General features: G+C 37.5%; 1 protein-coding gene across 1 annotated transcript in view; it reads right to left on the bottom strand.

Annotated features, from left to right (window-relative positions):
- The window catches only part of GABRA1 (gamma-aminobutyric acid type A receptor subunit alpha1), a 40,967-nt gene extending 26,060 nt beyond the window's left edge, over window positions 1-14,907 (bottom strand). Inside the window, exons 1-3 of the mRNA XM_059825344.1 lie at window positions 14,850-14,907; window positions 12,308-12,395; window positions 8,430-8,542 (exon numbers count right to left, since the gene is read on the bottom strand). Of these exons, the coding sequence (XP_059681327.1) occupies window positions 8,430-8,542; window positions 12,308-12,395; window positions 14,850-14,907 (259 nt within the window). The remainder of the gene's footprint in view (window positions 1-8,429; window positions 8,543-12,307; window positions 12,396-14,849) is intronic.
- Between the last annotated feature and the right edge of the window lie 694 nt (window positions 14,908-15,601).

Genomic DNA, 15,601 nt, shown 5'->3' with positions numbered 1-15,601 from the left:
AATATTGTAAAATAATTAAATAAAAAGACTTCAATACAACCCTCTAATTTCAAAGTACTTTGGACTGTTTAAATATGATTTGTTCCATCTGACAAGAAATTCTGACAGAAGAGAAGTGAAATAAGGAATCAAGGTTAAGCAGCCAGTAACAATATACATTTCTGTATCTGATGCAAAAGTTCTAATGAGAGTCAGTGTTCTACAATGCACGTACAGGTTTTTCACTTTCATTCAGAAAAGTCTACAACTTCTAAATATGTATAAATATAAGCAGTTTAATATAAATATTTAATATATATACAGTAAAGTATCTCCTTTTGTGAGACAGCAATAATTGAGATGTAATATTAGATCTGATTCTACTGTCATTCTAGTAATGCACTAAATGACACTTGTATTCTGTTAGCGAGTTAATGCAAAAATTATGTGGTAGCAAAAGTAATCTCCAGGACTCAGTAAAAAAGTTAAGGAAAAAATGTCCGAAGTATCATTCATAACCAGGGAAAGTAAAATACTACGATGTGGCTGAATTGCCTAGTAATGTTCTTTTTGTTCTTTATATTTGTGACTGAGATGTGTACAAACTACAGTGACTATTGACAAAATCATTGGATGGGTGAAATTTCCTCCTTGGCTGTCTCATGAAATTAATGTGTGACGTTATCATTGTTTACAAGCTTTTCAACTGACTTAAAGAAATGTAAGTATTCTCTTGACATCTAACTGGCTCTGGACTTAAAGAAGTTCACAGTGAGAATTTAACTTTCTATTACTGGAAGAAGCATATGGTTGTCCAAAAATTACTTGGCTTGGAAAAAAAGAATTCTCTCCTTCAGCCAATCCCTTTCACAAAAGTTCAAGAGGCTGTGGTCTTCTATGAAACAGCTGGCAGAAAAAGAAGATGAAGATTTCACAAGGTCCAGTAAAACATTGCTGAATGGATTCTTTAAGTTCCAGCTACTGAATCATCTTTTCTTAAGACTGAGAAACTAATATCATCATGAAGGCTATTAGCCTTTTACATATTGAAAAGTGAAACTCAAATTACTCTCTTAAAGTTCTTTCATCCTGACTGCATCCCATCTCTGCATCTCCTTTCCAGTGAGGCACTTCCGCTGGTTCCATTAGGAGATAGAAGATGCTGGAAGCTCTTCAGGCACAATGCATTCATCCCTTGATGGTGTAAACTCAGAGTCCCAGCTCTGAGTGAGCCTCTATTTAATATAATATAGCTAACTGATTTACTTGGCACAAACACAGAATATGCTCTTTAAATCAGCAGCATGTCGTGTAGTGGTATCCTGAATTCTAGTTTTGGGAGACATACGGTCATAGTAGAGAGGTTGAGGCTTAAGGAAATCACTTTGAGGACACAAAATGGAAACTAAAGGCTTTGGCAGTAAGATGAAAGATTTCCAAGGGAATAGAAAAATGAGTGATGCCTTTCATTTCTAGATAACATTGAAGATAATTTAAGTGGCATGTAAGTCATAAGTAATAATAGAAAACTCAAGATTGTGAACTCACAAGAGATTGTGTTATCTTTGCACTGATTACACTTTTGCAGAGCATCTAATCCCAGGTCTCCTCAAATCCAGATAAAAGCACTGTACCCACCACCAAATGATTTCTTTTTTCTTTGTTATGTACCATATTTTCAAGAGCAATGAAAAAGTATGTATGAACACACAGGAGAATATTAGCCTCTCCATATGAAAGTTTTGAAATTTTTGTTTACTGTTTTACTAATTAGATGATTCAACTGTGCTTTGTTAAGAGCTTCAGAAGTTGTGAGTCACTCCTGCACAGGACATGTGTTTACTCATACAGTCGGGATATATATTTAGAATCAAGGTTAACCATGTTCACTTTGCAGCTTGATTACCATGGGAAGGCTTAAACTGTGCTTCAAATGCTCAGAATGCATTTTTCAGGGATCGCAAACCCTGAGCTATATTCAAAACCTTCATAATATCCCTAAGAACTAAAGAAAATTCTAAGGCATTGAACAAAACAAGCTCAGGTCAGGAGCTGATCGGACTGCTGAGGATAAATCCATCAGTTGTAAAGACATGTTAACCATGTCTCTTGACTATAACATCTATCTCATGAACCAGGACTAAGTAATATAGCGATATCTGTAGAACATGTAACAATTCCAGTAAAAAAACCAAAGGAAATTATTAATGACTTACCAGTTTTACTATAAAGCAATCATAGGTTACTGATCAGCAAGATAGCAACTGAGTACCACACCTAGACACTCTGGAATACAGCCTCAGGCAATTGATCCACATATAGCTATGAAATCATCAGTCAATGTGAACCACTTTAATTTTGCTGTTTACAACTACTGCGTTTTGCTAATGATGCCAGACTAACATAAACTCTCAAAATTAATAACAATAAATATTTTGATTTAAACTCCCAGGGAGCTCATTATTGCTAGAATTGTGATTGGATTACAAATTGAGAACAAAATAAGAAATACAGATTTATTTAAACAGCAGGAAATAAGCCTATTTATCACAGGAAACTATACATTAACTATTTCCCTTTCTGACCTGCTGGTATTTGAGCACAAGGCTTATTTGCATTGCGTGTTTTGGTGGTTTAAATTAATTCCATCTTTTTTGGTAATGCACTTGTTCCTCCTTCATATCTTGTGTAAATATGTGCTATAATTATTAAAATAGAGAAGACTTCTCCTATGGTTTTGAATGAAAGGAATTTAGATGCCTGTATAGCGTAGACTATTATTACTAAAAAAAGTCATGTAGACTGATCACCCTGGCTGCATCCTGTGAAGTATTTTGATTGAAGACCCACAACAAATACACTCATAAGAATTTTGTGCTGCTGCTTTTGTAAAAGTAGAGACCAAAAGGGAGAATAGTGAGCTGTCCTGTGATTACCCAGCTATAGTCTGTGCTGCTATGAAGGGTTTACTGAGAGCTGCGCAGTGTCATGGGAGCTCTCCCCATGCCAATTAACAGCTCAAAGCTGCTCATATCCTCCCTGTCTCCTTACTGTGGTATTAAATAAATTTTCCTAGGGTCTTCTATCGCTTTTTACAGTTGCCTTTATATTGATGCAGTGCCTACAGAGTGGAAAAAAAAGACCAAAATCATCCCTTTCAGTTTTTACAGAGTTAAGTATAACATCTAGTCCTTCTTCACTTACAGAATTATGTGTAGGGGCCCAGTATAGGACTCTCTTTTCATTTAGAGTAGAAAAATTTAGGTTTAACTAAATTTTTATTACACATACAGACCAAAACCATATTTTCCCTAATCTTTATATTAGCTCAGATATGAGTTCAAATCCAACAATTTCTACTGGGACCTCAATCACCAAGAGGTAAGTTTATCATATATTTATAGATAATGTTATCATAAAACTGAATTTTAAAACCTAATTAACATAATACTGTCAGGTTTATGTTCCATCATTTTAAATATAAGCACTCTGTGAAAGTGGTGAATTGCCTGAGATGGACTGGCGTTCCACTTAAGGACAGTCACAGTCAATTTTGATAAACATCACACAAGAGAGAACAACAAATAGCTTTTACTGATAGCATAAAACAAGTATAATTCTGTTCAATACTGAAGTAATGTTGATAATCTACTTGGGATGATCTAATGGGCATTCGACCCAACTATAAAAGCAAATTTCACTTAGGAAGATTCTGGTCTGCCTAATCAACCCCACTCTTGTTAGTTCTGCATTAAACAACCTTTCTACTACAAAATCCCTCTCAAAGGGATAAACCACATTTACAATTATTCTAAGTTAAAAGGTCACAGATCACATGATATCCTTCAGTTTCAGAGAGGGGATGTGTGCACTGCAAAGGTGATAGTCTTAAAAAATCTGTAGCTGCACCTGATTTTGTTAATGAATCTCAGCACCAGGTACAAGCAACCTGCCCTGTGCAAGCCCACCCTCTCTCCACTGTGGCACTCCAAATCTGCCATGGCGGCATCCCAGGACTATCTCTACTCCCCGCATGAAGACAACCCAGAACAAAAGGCAATAGCATATCTATTTATCTGTGGAGCTTATTTTTTTCCATCATTTTTTGTTGCTTTTCAATTCTTTTAAACTCCCCCTCTAGATATAGTGGTCTACTGTGAGAGGTCACCAAACACTGAGGTGAATTTTCCTCCTTATTTGACTACTTCCCACCACTATCTGATCCTTTATTTTGTTCAGGATTGTGTATTTGAAAGGCGAACAGCATCTTTATTATTTAGCCTATATTTATCACCTGTAGTTCTAGGATCCAGATAGTTCCCACAGAAAATTATGCTGTTACCTAAATGATTTCACTGTTTATTTTTTCCCTTAATGTCTTACATAATTTCCTCTTTTTCAGCTTCAATATGTTACTCTCTGCAATTCCTCCTCCTTGCTTTTTGTAAATTATTATCCTCTCATGGAGTTAATAGGTGTCCTCTAGTGTGATTCAGAACGTTTTTGCATTCATTTTGAAAGTTCTATTTTCCAGGCATAAATAACTGTAAATGTAGTTATTTGTCTATGTTTATGGATGGGTACAACAGATGCTATTTCCTAGCAATGTCTGACTAAGTGACTATGCCCACACATGAGGGAGGAAAACATCTAAATAACATAATTTATATCAGTAATTATTGATAAGAGGTACAAATGTGCCAATGCATAACATAGTGCTGCGTATTTCTTTTAAAGAAAAATCAGATCAATTTTAGCCACAATGCCATTTTTTATATACCAAGCATATTCAATCACTATAATTTTTCCCCATGGGTCACCTACTCCATTTTTTTATATTCTTGTTAATGAGAAATATTTTCTTCTTTGTTTAATGACAAAATGCTCAGAGCTGCTCACTTAATTTCAGATATGGCCTTACTGGGTTCTGATGAATAATAATTTTCATTCCTATACTCTTTATGGAGCCTATGTGTTTTTTAGCTTTCCTTTTGAAGTGATACCTCAAAAGAAGATCTAAAAAAAGGAAAGGGAGGACTTAATATTAATCTAGTACTGATTCCATGCATGCTGAAAGAGTGATTCAAAATTCAGCACCTCTAAATTTTTCATTATCTTAATGCTCCACCTTTTAACCTGGCTTTCCAATTAATATATAGTATAGCTCTAACAACGTATCTTTGTAATGAGATCTCTCCAGGAGCTTGTTCCTGGCTTCATGGTGCCTCATCTGCCTCACCAGGATATTTCTATCAAACAATGAAACTGTTCACCACACTAATAGGAAATTTGCAAACTTGGGATAGACTAATATCATGGTGTTTATTTCAAAAAGGAGAAAATTACTCCTACAAGCGAGTAGAGCAAGACCAAGATCAAACCCCCTTCATAATTCATTACAATTTTTCAGTAAATATACCTTTTTTTTTCACTGAGTTCTTCATGCATACGCATAAACACAAGGAATGAGAAACAAATAAACTGACTGAAGAAACTCTATCATCTGCCTTTCCTTCCGTAGGCTCTCTTTTCTTTTTCTGTTCGTGCACAAAATTCTCTTTTCTGTAGGTGTATGTATTTGAAAAGCTGCACTACAGGAGAGGTTGTACAGGGATAAGCAGAGGGTTTTCTGCAATATGCCCCTTTCTGTAGAAGAAAGTAACTACCACGCAATGTTTTACTTCATCTACTGTTCCTCAGAAGGCATAGAAAGAACAGGACAGACAATTTTAGATAATTGGAAGAGTGCTATAGTGTAATCAGCAGTACACAGATTTACATTGTGCCTAACAACATAAAATTTATCAGCATGACATAGACGTATGAGGGTCTCTGGTCTCCTAAATTCCCTGATAGCTACATCACAGCTAATATGGAATGAATAAGTTTTAGACCTAATTCTATATATCTAAAAATGCTGTTATTTTGGTAGCTTTCTTAACTTTCTCTTAGAGTAAATAAAAATTGTGTTCTGACTGAAATATTTAATAAGAAGCCATCACTGACGTTGGGAAGAAAAATTAAACCACTGCTCTTCCATATATGTTTTAAAATTTCCAGCAACAGGTCATGCTATAATGGAAAGCTAGTGAATGTCCAACTCCAAAAACTGTGCTCTATTTGATATATTGATTTAGATTTCTCATTGGATATTTTTACATATGGAACATTTCAGAATACACTTCCCCATTATACAAAGTGTCTAAATCAAATGTGTCAAAATTGAGTCATCCTGAGGTTCTTAGCTCATATTTAGATACCTCAGCAAGAAGGTTTTGCAGAGGTGAATTTCAAAATTCCTGAGTAAACCCTTTATTATAAATTGTACCCAGAATTGAAAACATTGGCCTAGACGTTTGTTCCTAGTTTTTGAAATATGTAATTTATGTCTTTTGAATAAAGCATTATTCAACAGTCAAAGGAGTAAAGGTACTTCTTACTACATTTGATTTTAAACATTAATTTACTGCCCACAATTTCATTAAATGTGGGATTTTTTAAAAGTCCTGGTACTCTCAGTTCTAGTATTCAAAGCCAACAAATATAACAGATAAATTAAATTTACTCTGCTGAACTAACACCATGAAACTATAATGTACTGAGCAACAGGGAAATTGTGATACTCGAGGTTCTTGGCTACAGGCAGGAACATGCAACACAAATCAAAAAAGAAAGGATGCAAAGATTATTTAAACATCTCCAATCCTGCCTTTCCTCCACCCCATATTTCCTGTGCTCCACTCATTTTTGCTTTGATAGTGATGTAAATGGCTGTTAAAGTTTGTGAAGAGACTCTTTTCCTTCTATACAAGCAGTTACATTAAATAATCTTTCTGTCAGGAGTAAATTTTAACTGGACTGGTTGATTCTCTCATGAGGTACGCAGACCTGTTCTCCCAGTACACCCTTGAAGTCTGGCTTCAGAAACATATATATCAATACACATACATAAGACTCTATACTGATGTGCTTAGTTCTCTAAATTGCAATCCAGAGAATGAGAGAAAATCCTTTCCCTGTGTCTCCCTTTGTCTGCTCTTCCAGTAAGTATTAAACAAATCATAATATCTACAAAACTCATATAAGAAATCATCCTGTGCTCAGATTTTTCTTGTAGACGTGTACCAGACTCTACACAGTTTACAGAGTTTCGTTTATTTATTGCCTTCTCTGCTGTGTTTAGTTACTGTGATGTAGTAACTGACTGAATTGTACAATTGCATTAATGAAAGATTAAGGAGCATTTATTTCTACACTAGTCCAAGGGTTTACAAGTAAGCAGGCAAAACTACCGGTAGATAAAAGTAAGAAATGATTCTTTTTTTGTTGCATGTTATCTGAAATTGCACACAAAAATTTACAGAACAACCCATTTTTAAATGCGTTAATACTTTATAGACAGAATTTTATCTTTAGCCATTCCTTGAAGTCAGTGAAGTCAAACCATTGAAGAAGTTGGCTCACAATTCAAGTACTGTTGCAAGATGGTAGCCTTAAACCACAGAATAAGTTTACTCTTATTTACCTTCCATTTCATCTGCAGCAGAAGGTATAAGAATTCTTAGTGTAATACCCTGTTCTTCTTATAATGCAGTTCCTCTGAGAGCTATTATATGAAAACAGGTTGAACTATACTTTGTGGGGTGGGCTGCTTTGTTTTATTTTCCCTGAAGAGTCCAAAAGAAAAAAAAAAAAAAGACATCTGAAAGAAGTAAAACCAACCTTTCCATGCACTGGGAAGAACAGATTTGTGCTTGTATGTTTAGAATGTTCACATTTGTGAACAACGAGCTTTTAAAACCCGATTTTGGCGTTGTGTCACAGTAGAACAAATCCAAGAGTGAACGTAGGAATGCTGATAAAGACTAGGCTTTGTAACAACATTTTTATAAAGATGCAATTGCTATGTGTTTTTATACCTTTTTATGGATTCAGCACCAAGAGCAGAAGACAGACATTTTTGCCAAGCTGTGAAGAAAAAATGTTACAGAAACAAATCCTGACATACCTAAGTAGAAAAAAAAATCTTATAAACCTCTTGGAGACTTTTATGACTAAGTTTGATTGATGCTTTCACTTTTAAAACCAAATCTTCTTATGAAGATAGTTATAGATAGATGTACTGTTTAGGCCTCATTCATAAACTTGTCATTTGTTACAGGTCATATTTTATTATCTTTTATTCTTCATACGTTTAAAGTTTTAATACGTATTCAGAGGTCTTCTTGAATTGTGAACCATTTTCTTCTTTTTTTGGGTATAAGTGTGAGAAAACCAAGTGTGTGAAAGACAGAGAAGGCATGGCATTTTTGAAAAAATGGATATTACAGATCAGCATAATTTTATGTGTATATAGAAACAGAATTAAAACAAGTATATAATGGAAAAATAACATTGTTTTAACTGATTTTTATCTAACATGGAACCTTGAAAATTATAATACAACACACCTCCCAGTCCTGGTCTCAAGCGGTTATCATAACCATCCAGCAGACGATCCAATATTCTGGTAAATACTGTGGTGTTGTCTTTAAGCTCATCTTGTGATGAGGTTTGTCCATAGCTGAAATACAGAACAGTTAACACTGAGAAACAGTAATCCACCAATAACCTTACAAAACAATAATTCCAAAATCTGTTTAATCTTCCTTATACTGGTTTATGGTCACAAAATCTCCTCCATAAAACACTTTATAGGGTTCTTTCACTTAAACATTTTCTTCTTAAATTGTACATTTTTTGTAAAATCATAGAAAACCAGTGCTTTTCTATAAATGGTGAGCAAATAGAATGTCAGTTCCTTAATGTTTATCTCATTATTCATTAATGGTTATAATATTCTAATATGTGTTCCTCAGTAAAAGGCTCATCTGTCACCAAAAGATAATGTGTTTAATTCATAATAGGTATAATAGGTTTGCAAACAAAGATACAATAATTTAGAACACTGACACTTAAGTACTGAAAATAAATGCTGAAACAAAGATAAAATAAAAAATACAGAGATGTCTTCTTTATGAATATAGAAGTAAATCAAGTGAGTGTGCATTTTCATAGGTCAATATATAATTTTGCTTTATTTAATTTCCCATTTTCCTTTAGCAATTAAATTTGGAGGAATACCTCCAACTTTTCCTTACGAATGTGTCATGAAACCATCTCTTGGTATGGAAATCTCACACGTCTATAAAGCTTCACTTACAGATCCCTAATGTATATATCTAACTCAGTCAAAGGTCCTGAAATTTTGCTTAAACAAGGATAAAATTAAGCTCTTTGAACTCAGCTACCAAAATCTTACTTCCATCAATACAAGCCAGAATGAAATCCTTGGGCTTAGTGGTTTCTGTCTGCTGTAGAGGACATCAGAATCAAACTTTTTCTTAAATCTGAACTCTTTACCAAATACCTTGTCATAGATGATTCCCTTAATCATAGATTACAGTTGTCTTAAAGTCAAACCCAGTATCCGTTTTTCATTCATTGCTGGGAAGACTTCCATTATAAACATTGTAGTCATCATGACTAGAAGCAAAAGCACTGCTTTCCAAAACATCATTTTGTCACACACATTGCTACTGAACTGGTAAACAGCGCGGTACCAAAAACTTTGGTTAGGATCAGGTCTAGTCACAAAAGGGATTCTTCCACTGGGCAGCTTGTTATCCATACGGCTACAGCGATATGCAGGTCTCAGTGCTCTGCCAGTTGTTCCTGCTCTAACCAGCAAAGACCGTCTTACGAGGAATATACTGTTACATGAAATTATCTGGTGCTATTAAAATACCTACAAAATTATTTTCTGTAAGCTGCATCTGTCAAATATCATTTGTGTATCCCACTTCTATCAAATACGGAGAGAAGGAGGAAAGATACCCTGAATATAGGTACTCTGGAAATGCTTCCAAGTTATTTTGCAGTACAGGTTTGAATAAGTGACATTACAAATTTAAATGAGTTTCAGAACTGACACTCATAGAAGTTTTACTAACTTTTGTTTCTTTTCAATAGGATGTGACTTTTTAGAGAACAGTTTTCAGGGTTTTTGAATGCTTATAAATCTCTGTTTCTAACGAAGAAGACAAAATCTCTAACAGTTTTAAAAAATAGCATGAATTTCCTCTAGCCATCTCATAATTTCAGTTAATAAAAAATAGGTTGATTTATATTTATTTTTCATACCTACAGTTGCATTTTAAGTCACAGACATTAATATTTTTTTCTATTCTGCTTCCTATATGTTACCAAATAACAAGTTCTCCTGCTGTCTCCAGCGAGCATTATCTTGCAAAGGGTCATTCCTCATACGTCTTATGCAGAATTGCAACACAGGACTTTTCACTGGATTAAATTTTATATTAACACTCATTGTCAGTAAACAAGCTGCTGTACATACATGTCTCAAGGATAGCAGAAGGTCATCAGGATTAAGGTGACAGAAGGATATAAAAACACTTCAGAAATTTTAGTGGTAGATGAATGAGTATGTTTGCAGAAGACGCGTCAGAAAGATGGACTAGTGGCAGTCAGAAAGGATGCAATACAATACACCGCTTCTATTCTGGGTGTCGCATTTGTCAGTACCCTTACCTGTTCTTCCCACCATTTTATCAGAGGTAAAAAGCACCGTTAGGGCTCGTTTTAGCTGACATATGGTCACAATAGGAAGATGTGAACATTTGTGTACATATAAAGTACACCGTAACTCCAGAGGGATTGTAATTTTTCATTCAAAACACACGTATTAAAATAGTCCTAATGCTGGTTTTTTATGAGAAGAAGAATGACATGGAAAGACTGTGTCTTTCTGTATCACAGACATTTTATCTAATTCATCAATTGTTTTTTATCATAAAGGTTTAACAGCATTCCAGAAGAAAAGGCAAGGGAAGTTACTATGACAAAATGGCTTTAGAAACAGATATATTTCATGTAAGGTGTGTACATTTTGAGGAAAAAGTGACTGTATGGGATTGTGTTTTCGTATTGAACCACAGTATAATAAAAAACTGTGCACTAACTCCATCTACAGGTCATTGTAATAGTGACACACCGTATAATTTTTCAACACCAGTCCACTGTGTTTTAATTCTCACTTTAAGAATGCACATGCATACATTATAGAGATAATAAATATATGTACACATATATATGTACACATATCTATAAAATAAACACGTTTTCACAAAATTCCCTAGCTAGGCCAGATGAAATACTTCATGAATACTTCAAATTTCACCTTTCTTAATATGTCATCAAAATAAAGGTATTTCTTCTAAAATGCAATGTTTATTCAATACAGCAGTTGTAACATGAATCACCCGCTTTTATTCTTTTTTTTTTTAGAGGAAACACTTATGCAGATGAACCTTTGTCCCTTTGCCCACTCCACTCTATTTAAAATCTTCAAGATAGCCAGAAGATAAGTTTATCTAGTGCTGCGAATGCATAAGGAGACATTATGGAGATCAAGGCTCAAATACATGTTTTAGGGATCACTATTGAAAATACGAAATTTCTACTGCTTTTTGGTCATTAGGTAGCGTTATTGACAGGACGTTAATATTTTTGAAATACAGAAATATATCTGTGAGTCTTCTTAAACACTTTCACTGAATTTTGAATTGCAGAGAGTGCTTCAAGTATACTCTAAACTGCTTTATAGTCTTTAGTTAACCTACTAGTTGTAAGACGAGGTGTTGTATGATTACAAATTGTTCTTAATACTAATGCTATTTTTAGATTATTATTTCAACATATATTCCATAAACATTCAGTGCAGCACGGTCTTTCAAACATAAACTGTTACGGGGTTTGAGTTTACAAATTCTTCTTCATCCAAGCAGTCTCCCTTCACCAGGAAGGTCTACTTTGGATTTGCAGAAACAGCTGTTAAGTTAGGACACAACCCTGACCAACCAAGAAGTGAAAGTTTTGCCTCTGCTTGCAGGGACAATAAAGTTACTAATGAGATTAAAAAAAAAACTTAGTTACACTTTTTTTTTCCTCTAAAGAAACTTGTATTTCTGAGCAGTCATTACGTAAGAGTAGAAGGGATTGCACAGGTGTTTAAGAGGTAGTTTAACTTCAATTTGTTTCAGAAAGCTTTTGCTTTTTCCCCTTACAATATTGAAAAAAAGATGTTATGCAAAAAAACTGTAGTTTTCTTTCAGTCTTCCCCTAGTCAGATTTAGCTGGGATTTGAACAGGGATTAACTTCCCCCAATACACTTAGTAGTAGTGTAGCCCATGCAGTATTTGTCTCATGCTGCTATATTAAATTAAAGGTTCCTAAAATATGTTGGTGCATTAAAAAATATCTCCCCACCTTCTTTCAGTCAATGCATTCAGAAGGAGGCTCCAGGCCCAGAGGCAGTCACAAAGCACCAGGAGTCTCTTCATGGTGGGCTCTGAAACTAGAAGGAAAATAATCATCAACGTCGCATACATTAAAACAGGTACTGTAGAAAAAAAAATGTCTGATTTTGGAAACTTTTGCAGAATAATTTGATGTCAGACAATGAACTCACAATACTATAGCTTATGTCATTCAGAATAAGGGAGCACGGCCTTGGCTGTTCTCCTGTTTACCTTCTACTTTTAGACACAGAGGCTTAGGGTGGGATTTGTTTTACAGTAAGGGTGTATTCTTGTTTGCATTATTCTTGAACTTTAACAAAAACAATTATGAGTTAAAGCTGCTGTCCCCAAACTCTGTGGCGATTCTTACTCAGTTTCCTCCTGTGCTGAAAATGCGACAAGGCGCCTCCACAACATTTCCAGATAACCAACGGTAATTGTTTGACTTGAACCAGCCCGAGTCCTTCCAAACCTCTTGGAAGGTGTCAGTGTGTGGTAGTGTGACTGAGGAGTGCGGTGCTTCCCTCACAGCCACTGCTTCGCTTTGACGTGATGGAAGCAACTTTCTTCTACAGATATTACTATTCTCCTCTTCCCTGAAATATCAGCATCAGAGAACGAGTAAAATGATCAGATTCTGACTCTGTGATCTTCTGCTACACATGCACACTAATATCTTTGCTGGGCTGAAGGACACAATTCATAATCAAACCATGTGCTGACAACCCGTACACCATCTCCTAAATCTCTACCAGTCTCTGATTGCTGCTAGGAAATGTTTTTGCATTAGCAGCCTCCTCTCCAAATGTCTCCTGTCCTTTCTCCAGACTTCACTGAGTTACTCTCAGTTTGCTTTTGAGTAAAAAGTAACACAACTCGGAAGGTTTCTTTCTCTTTCTAATAAACCATAAAATACAAAGTTAGGTGATATTTGTGGAATCAGTGTTCCAGATTCAACTGATTGCCCAGGAGATGTTGCAGGTCCCTTTACGTATCTACATACTGTCTGCTGGAATCCAGTCGATTTTTAGTATTCATTACATTAAATAAGGGCAACAAAATATGAAGTCTGCATTTTCCTCAAATAGTGAATTGGAGTTTTTTAAAATGCCTGAGAAAATGAAGCACTGTACGTGGAAATATTGTTGTACCTTTAAATAAAGCTACCTCAATTTACTGCACACTCTCAGGGACAATTTAAATCAATAAAACATCATTACAAAGTGGTATGTAAGCAATGAGATATAATCGATGCGTTTATAGGCAAATGATCAGCAGATAAACATTGAGTGGGGCTGAGCTAATCTAACTGGATAGGAAGGAGCTGGATGTGGCAGGAAAACGTGGATAAAGATCTTCAGGGACGAGACTGCATCTTAACTTGCCCTGTGATCAGCCCCCTTACAAAGGGAAAGGCAACATCTGTGGCTTCAAAAATCGCCTTCTCCCGGTCCTGCCAACTTCTGCCTTTGCAAAAGGCTCCTCGGGATAGAGAACGGAAAGTGAATTATTCTGAACTATCTTGATCTGTTGAGCTCCATGGCCGCCCCCTCCAACACCACCCCCCGCTTCAATAAACCCATACAGGCACTATAAATCCTGGAGAGGAAAGTTTCTTGCAGCTGGAAAAAGCAAATGTTAACAAAGACTTTCAAGGAGCGTTAAGCACCAGCAGCCCCAGACCCTGGCCTCCCCCAGCCCGCACCGCCTGTGAAACCAGCTCTGGTTTGCCCATTCAAAATGGGAGAAAGAGCCATGCTTCTGGGAGAATTTCAGCAGCTCCCACTGGGGGAAAGAAAAAAAAAAAAAAAAAAAGAAAAAAAAAGAAAAAAAGGGGGAGGAAAGGGGGCATTTTGATGCATTTTTGACCCCCGCTGAGAGATTTGCCCATCTCTGAGGCGCAAATCGAGACTTGTTTTCCTCCCGGCATTTCAACTTTGTATTTCCCCCTCACCCTGAGAAAGCCACCCCTCCCACCGCCTCCCTCGGAAAAAAAAAAAAAAAAAAAAAAAAAAAAAACCCCAAACCCCAAAACCTTTTCCAAGCGACCGGTGGAAATCAGTCCAGGCTACCAAATAAATAAATAAGATCAATTAAAATGCCCATCGATCGCTGCGGATTTTCAAGCTGGAGGGATAGGAAAAAATCACACCGACCCGGCGGTACCTGCGGAGCGAGGGGAGAGGAGCCGCCTGCGCGCCTGGACGCGGTGCCCGCAGCCGGGAGCGCCCGGAGGGGTGCGGGTGCGTGTGCGGGTGCGTGTGCGGGCGCGAGCGAACAGCCGCCCTTACCGGGAGCCCCTCGGGCACGGGTCCGCGGCGCCGCTGACCGGCTCTGCCGGGGATGCCCTCCCGCCCGCGCGGCGCGGAGGCTGCGCGGCTCCGGCTCCGCCGCTCACTCCGCCTCGGCCATCGTCGGCGCCGCCGCTGCTCCGCTTCTCCGGGTTTAGCACCCAAATTTCTCTTCCCAATATTCCGCCCGCCGCTATACAACAAAAGCTTTCTCTTTACCAAGACAGTAGTAATACGTCCCAGGGTAAACCGGATGTGAAATAGGCTGTGACTTCATGCCAGAGAGATTTTATTTTAGAAAGGAAGGTGGTACCAAGCTCTCATCTAGAGACCAATCCGCCCATTTTTTATATGCAGCACAATTTAACTTCCAGTGCTCTCGCCCTAATCCCTTTCTCTCTGGCTGCAGACTCAAATCCGTCTTCAATCTGCAGCATTATTATTATTTGGGGGGGAGGCTGCACGGCTGGGGGAGGCTGCACTGGGAACCTTTAGACACTTGCAGTTTACAAACCAGTCTATTTTAAGGGTCGTATATTAAAAATATAACCGATCTGCGTTAGCGCTCAACCTTTGATCAAATATTTAATCGCGGCATAAATATGAATGAAGGCTAGCTGGAAATGCCGCGGATGCAGCACCACGCGTGTGTGCCTGTGGGCTGCATGTACCTATAGAGACCAGGCGGTAGCCTGTGGATGTAGCCAGACGGGGACAGGGACGCAGTGCAATCCCAGTTAGACCCAGGTAACGTGCATTTTGGGCGAGACCCGTAGGCAGTCAGCTCCGGGACCCGGTGGCTCTCGCACACTTTCACACGCCTTTTGTCGGTAGGTGCCACGTTTGCCCGGAGCGGCCCCCGGGCCCCGCCGAGGGCTGTGCGCGGGGCTCCCAGCCCCCCTGCACCAGCCTCCCGCGGGGCCGCCGGGGACCTAGCGGCGGCACTGCCCCCCGGCCCCCCTGGCCCCCTC

The sequence above is a fragment of the Gavia stellata genome, chromosome 16, assembly GCF_030936135.1.
Source record: "Gavia stellata isolate bGavSte3 chromosome 16, bGavSte3.hap2, whole genome shotgun sequence".
Taxonomy (NCBI): domain Eukaryota; kingdom Metazoa; phylum Chordata; class Aves; order Gaviiformes; family Gaviidae; genus Gavia; species Gavia stellata.
This window is presented reverse-complemented; position numbering and strand designations above follow the sequence as displayed.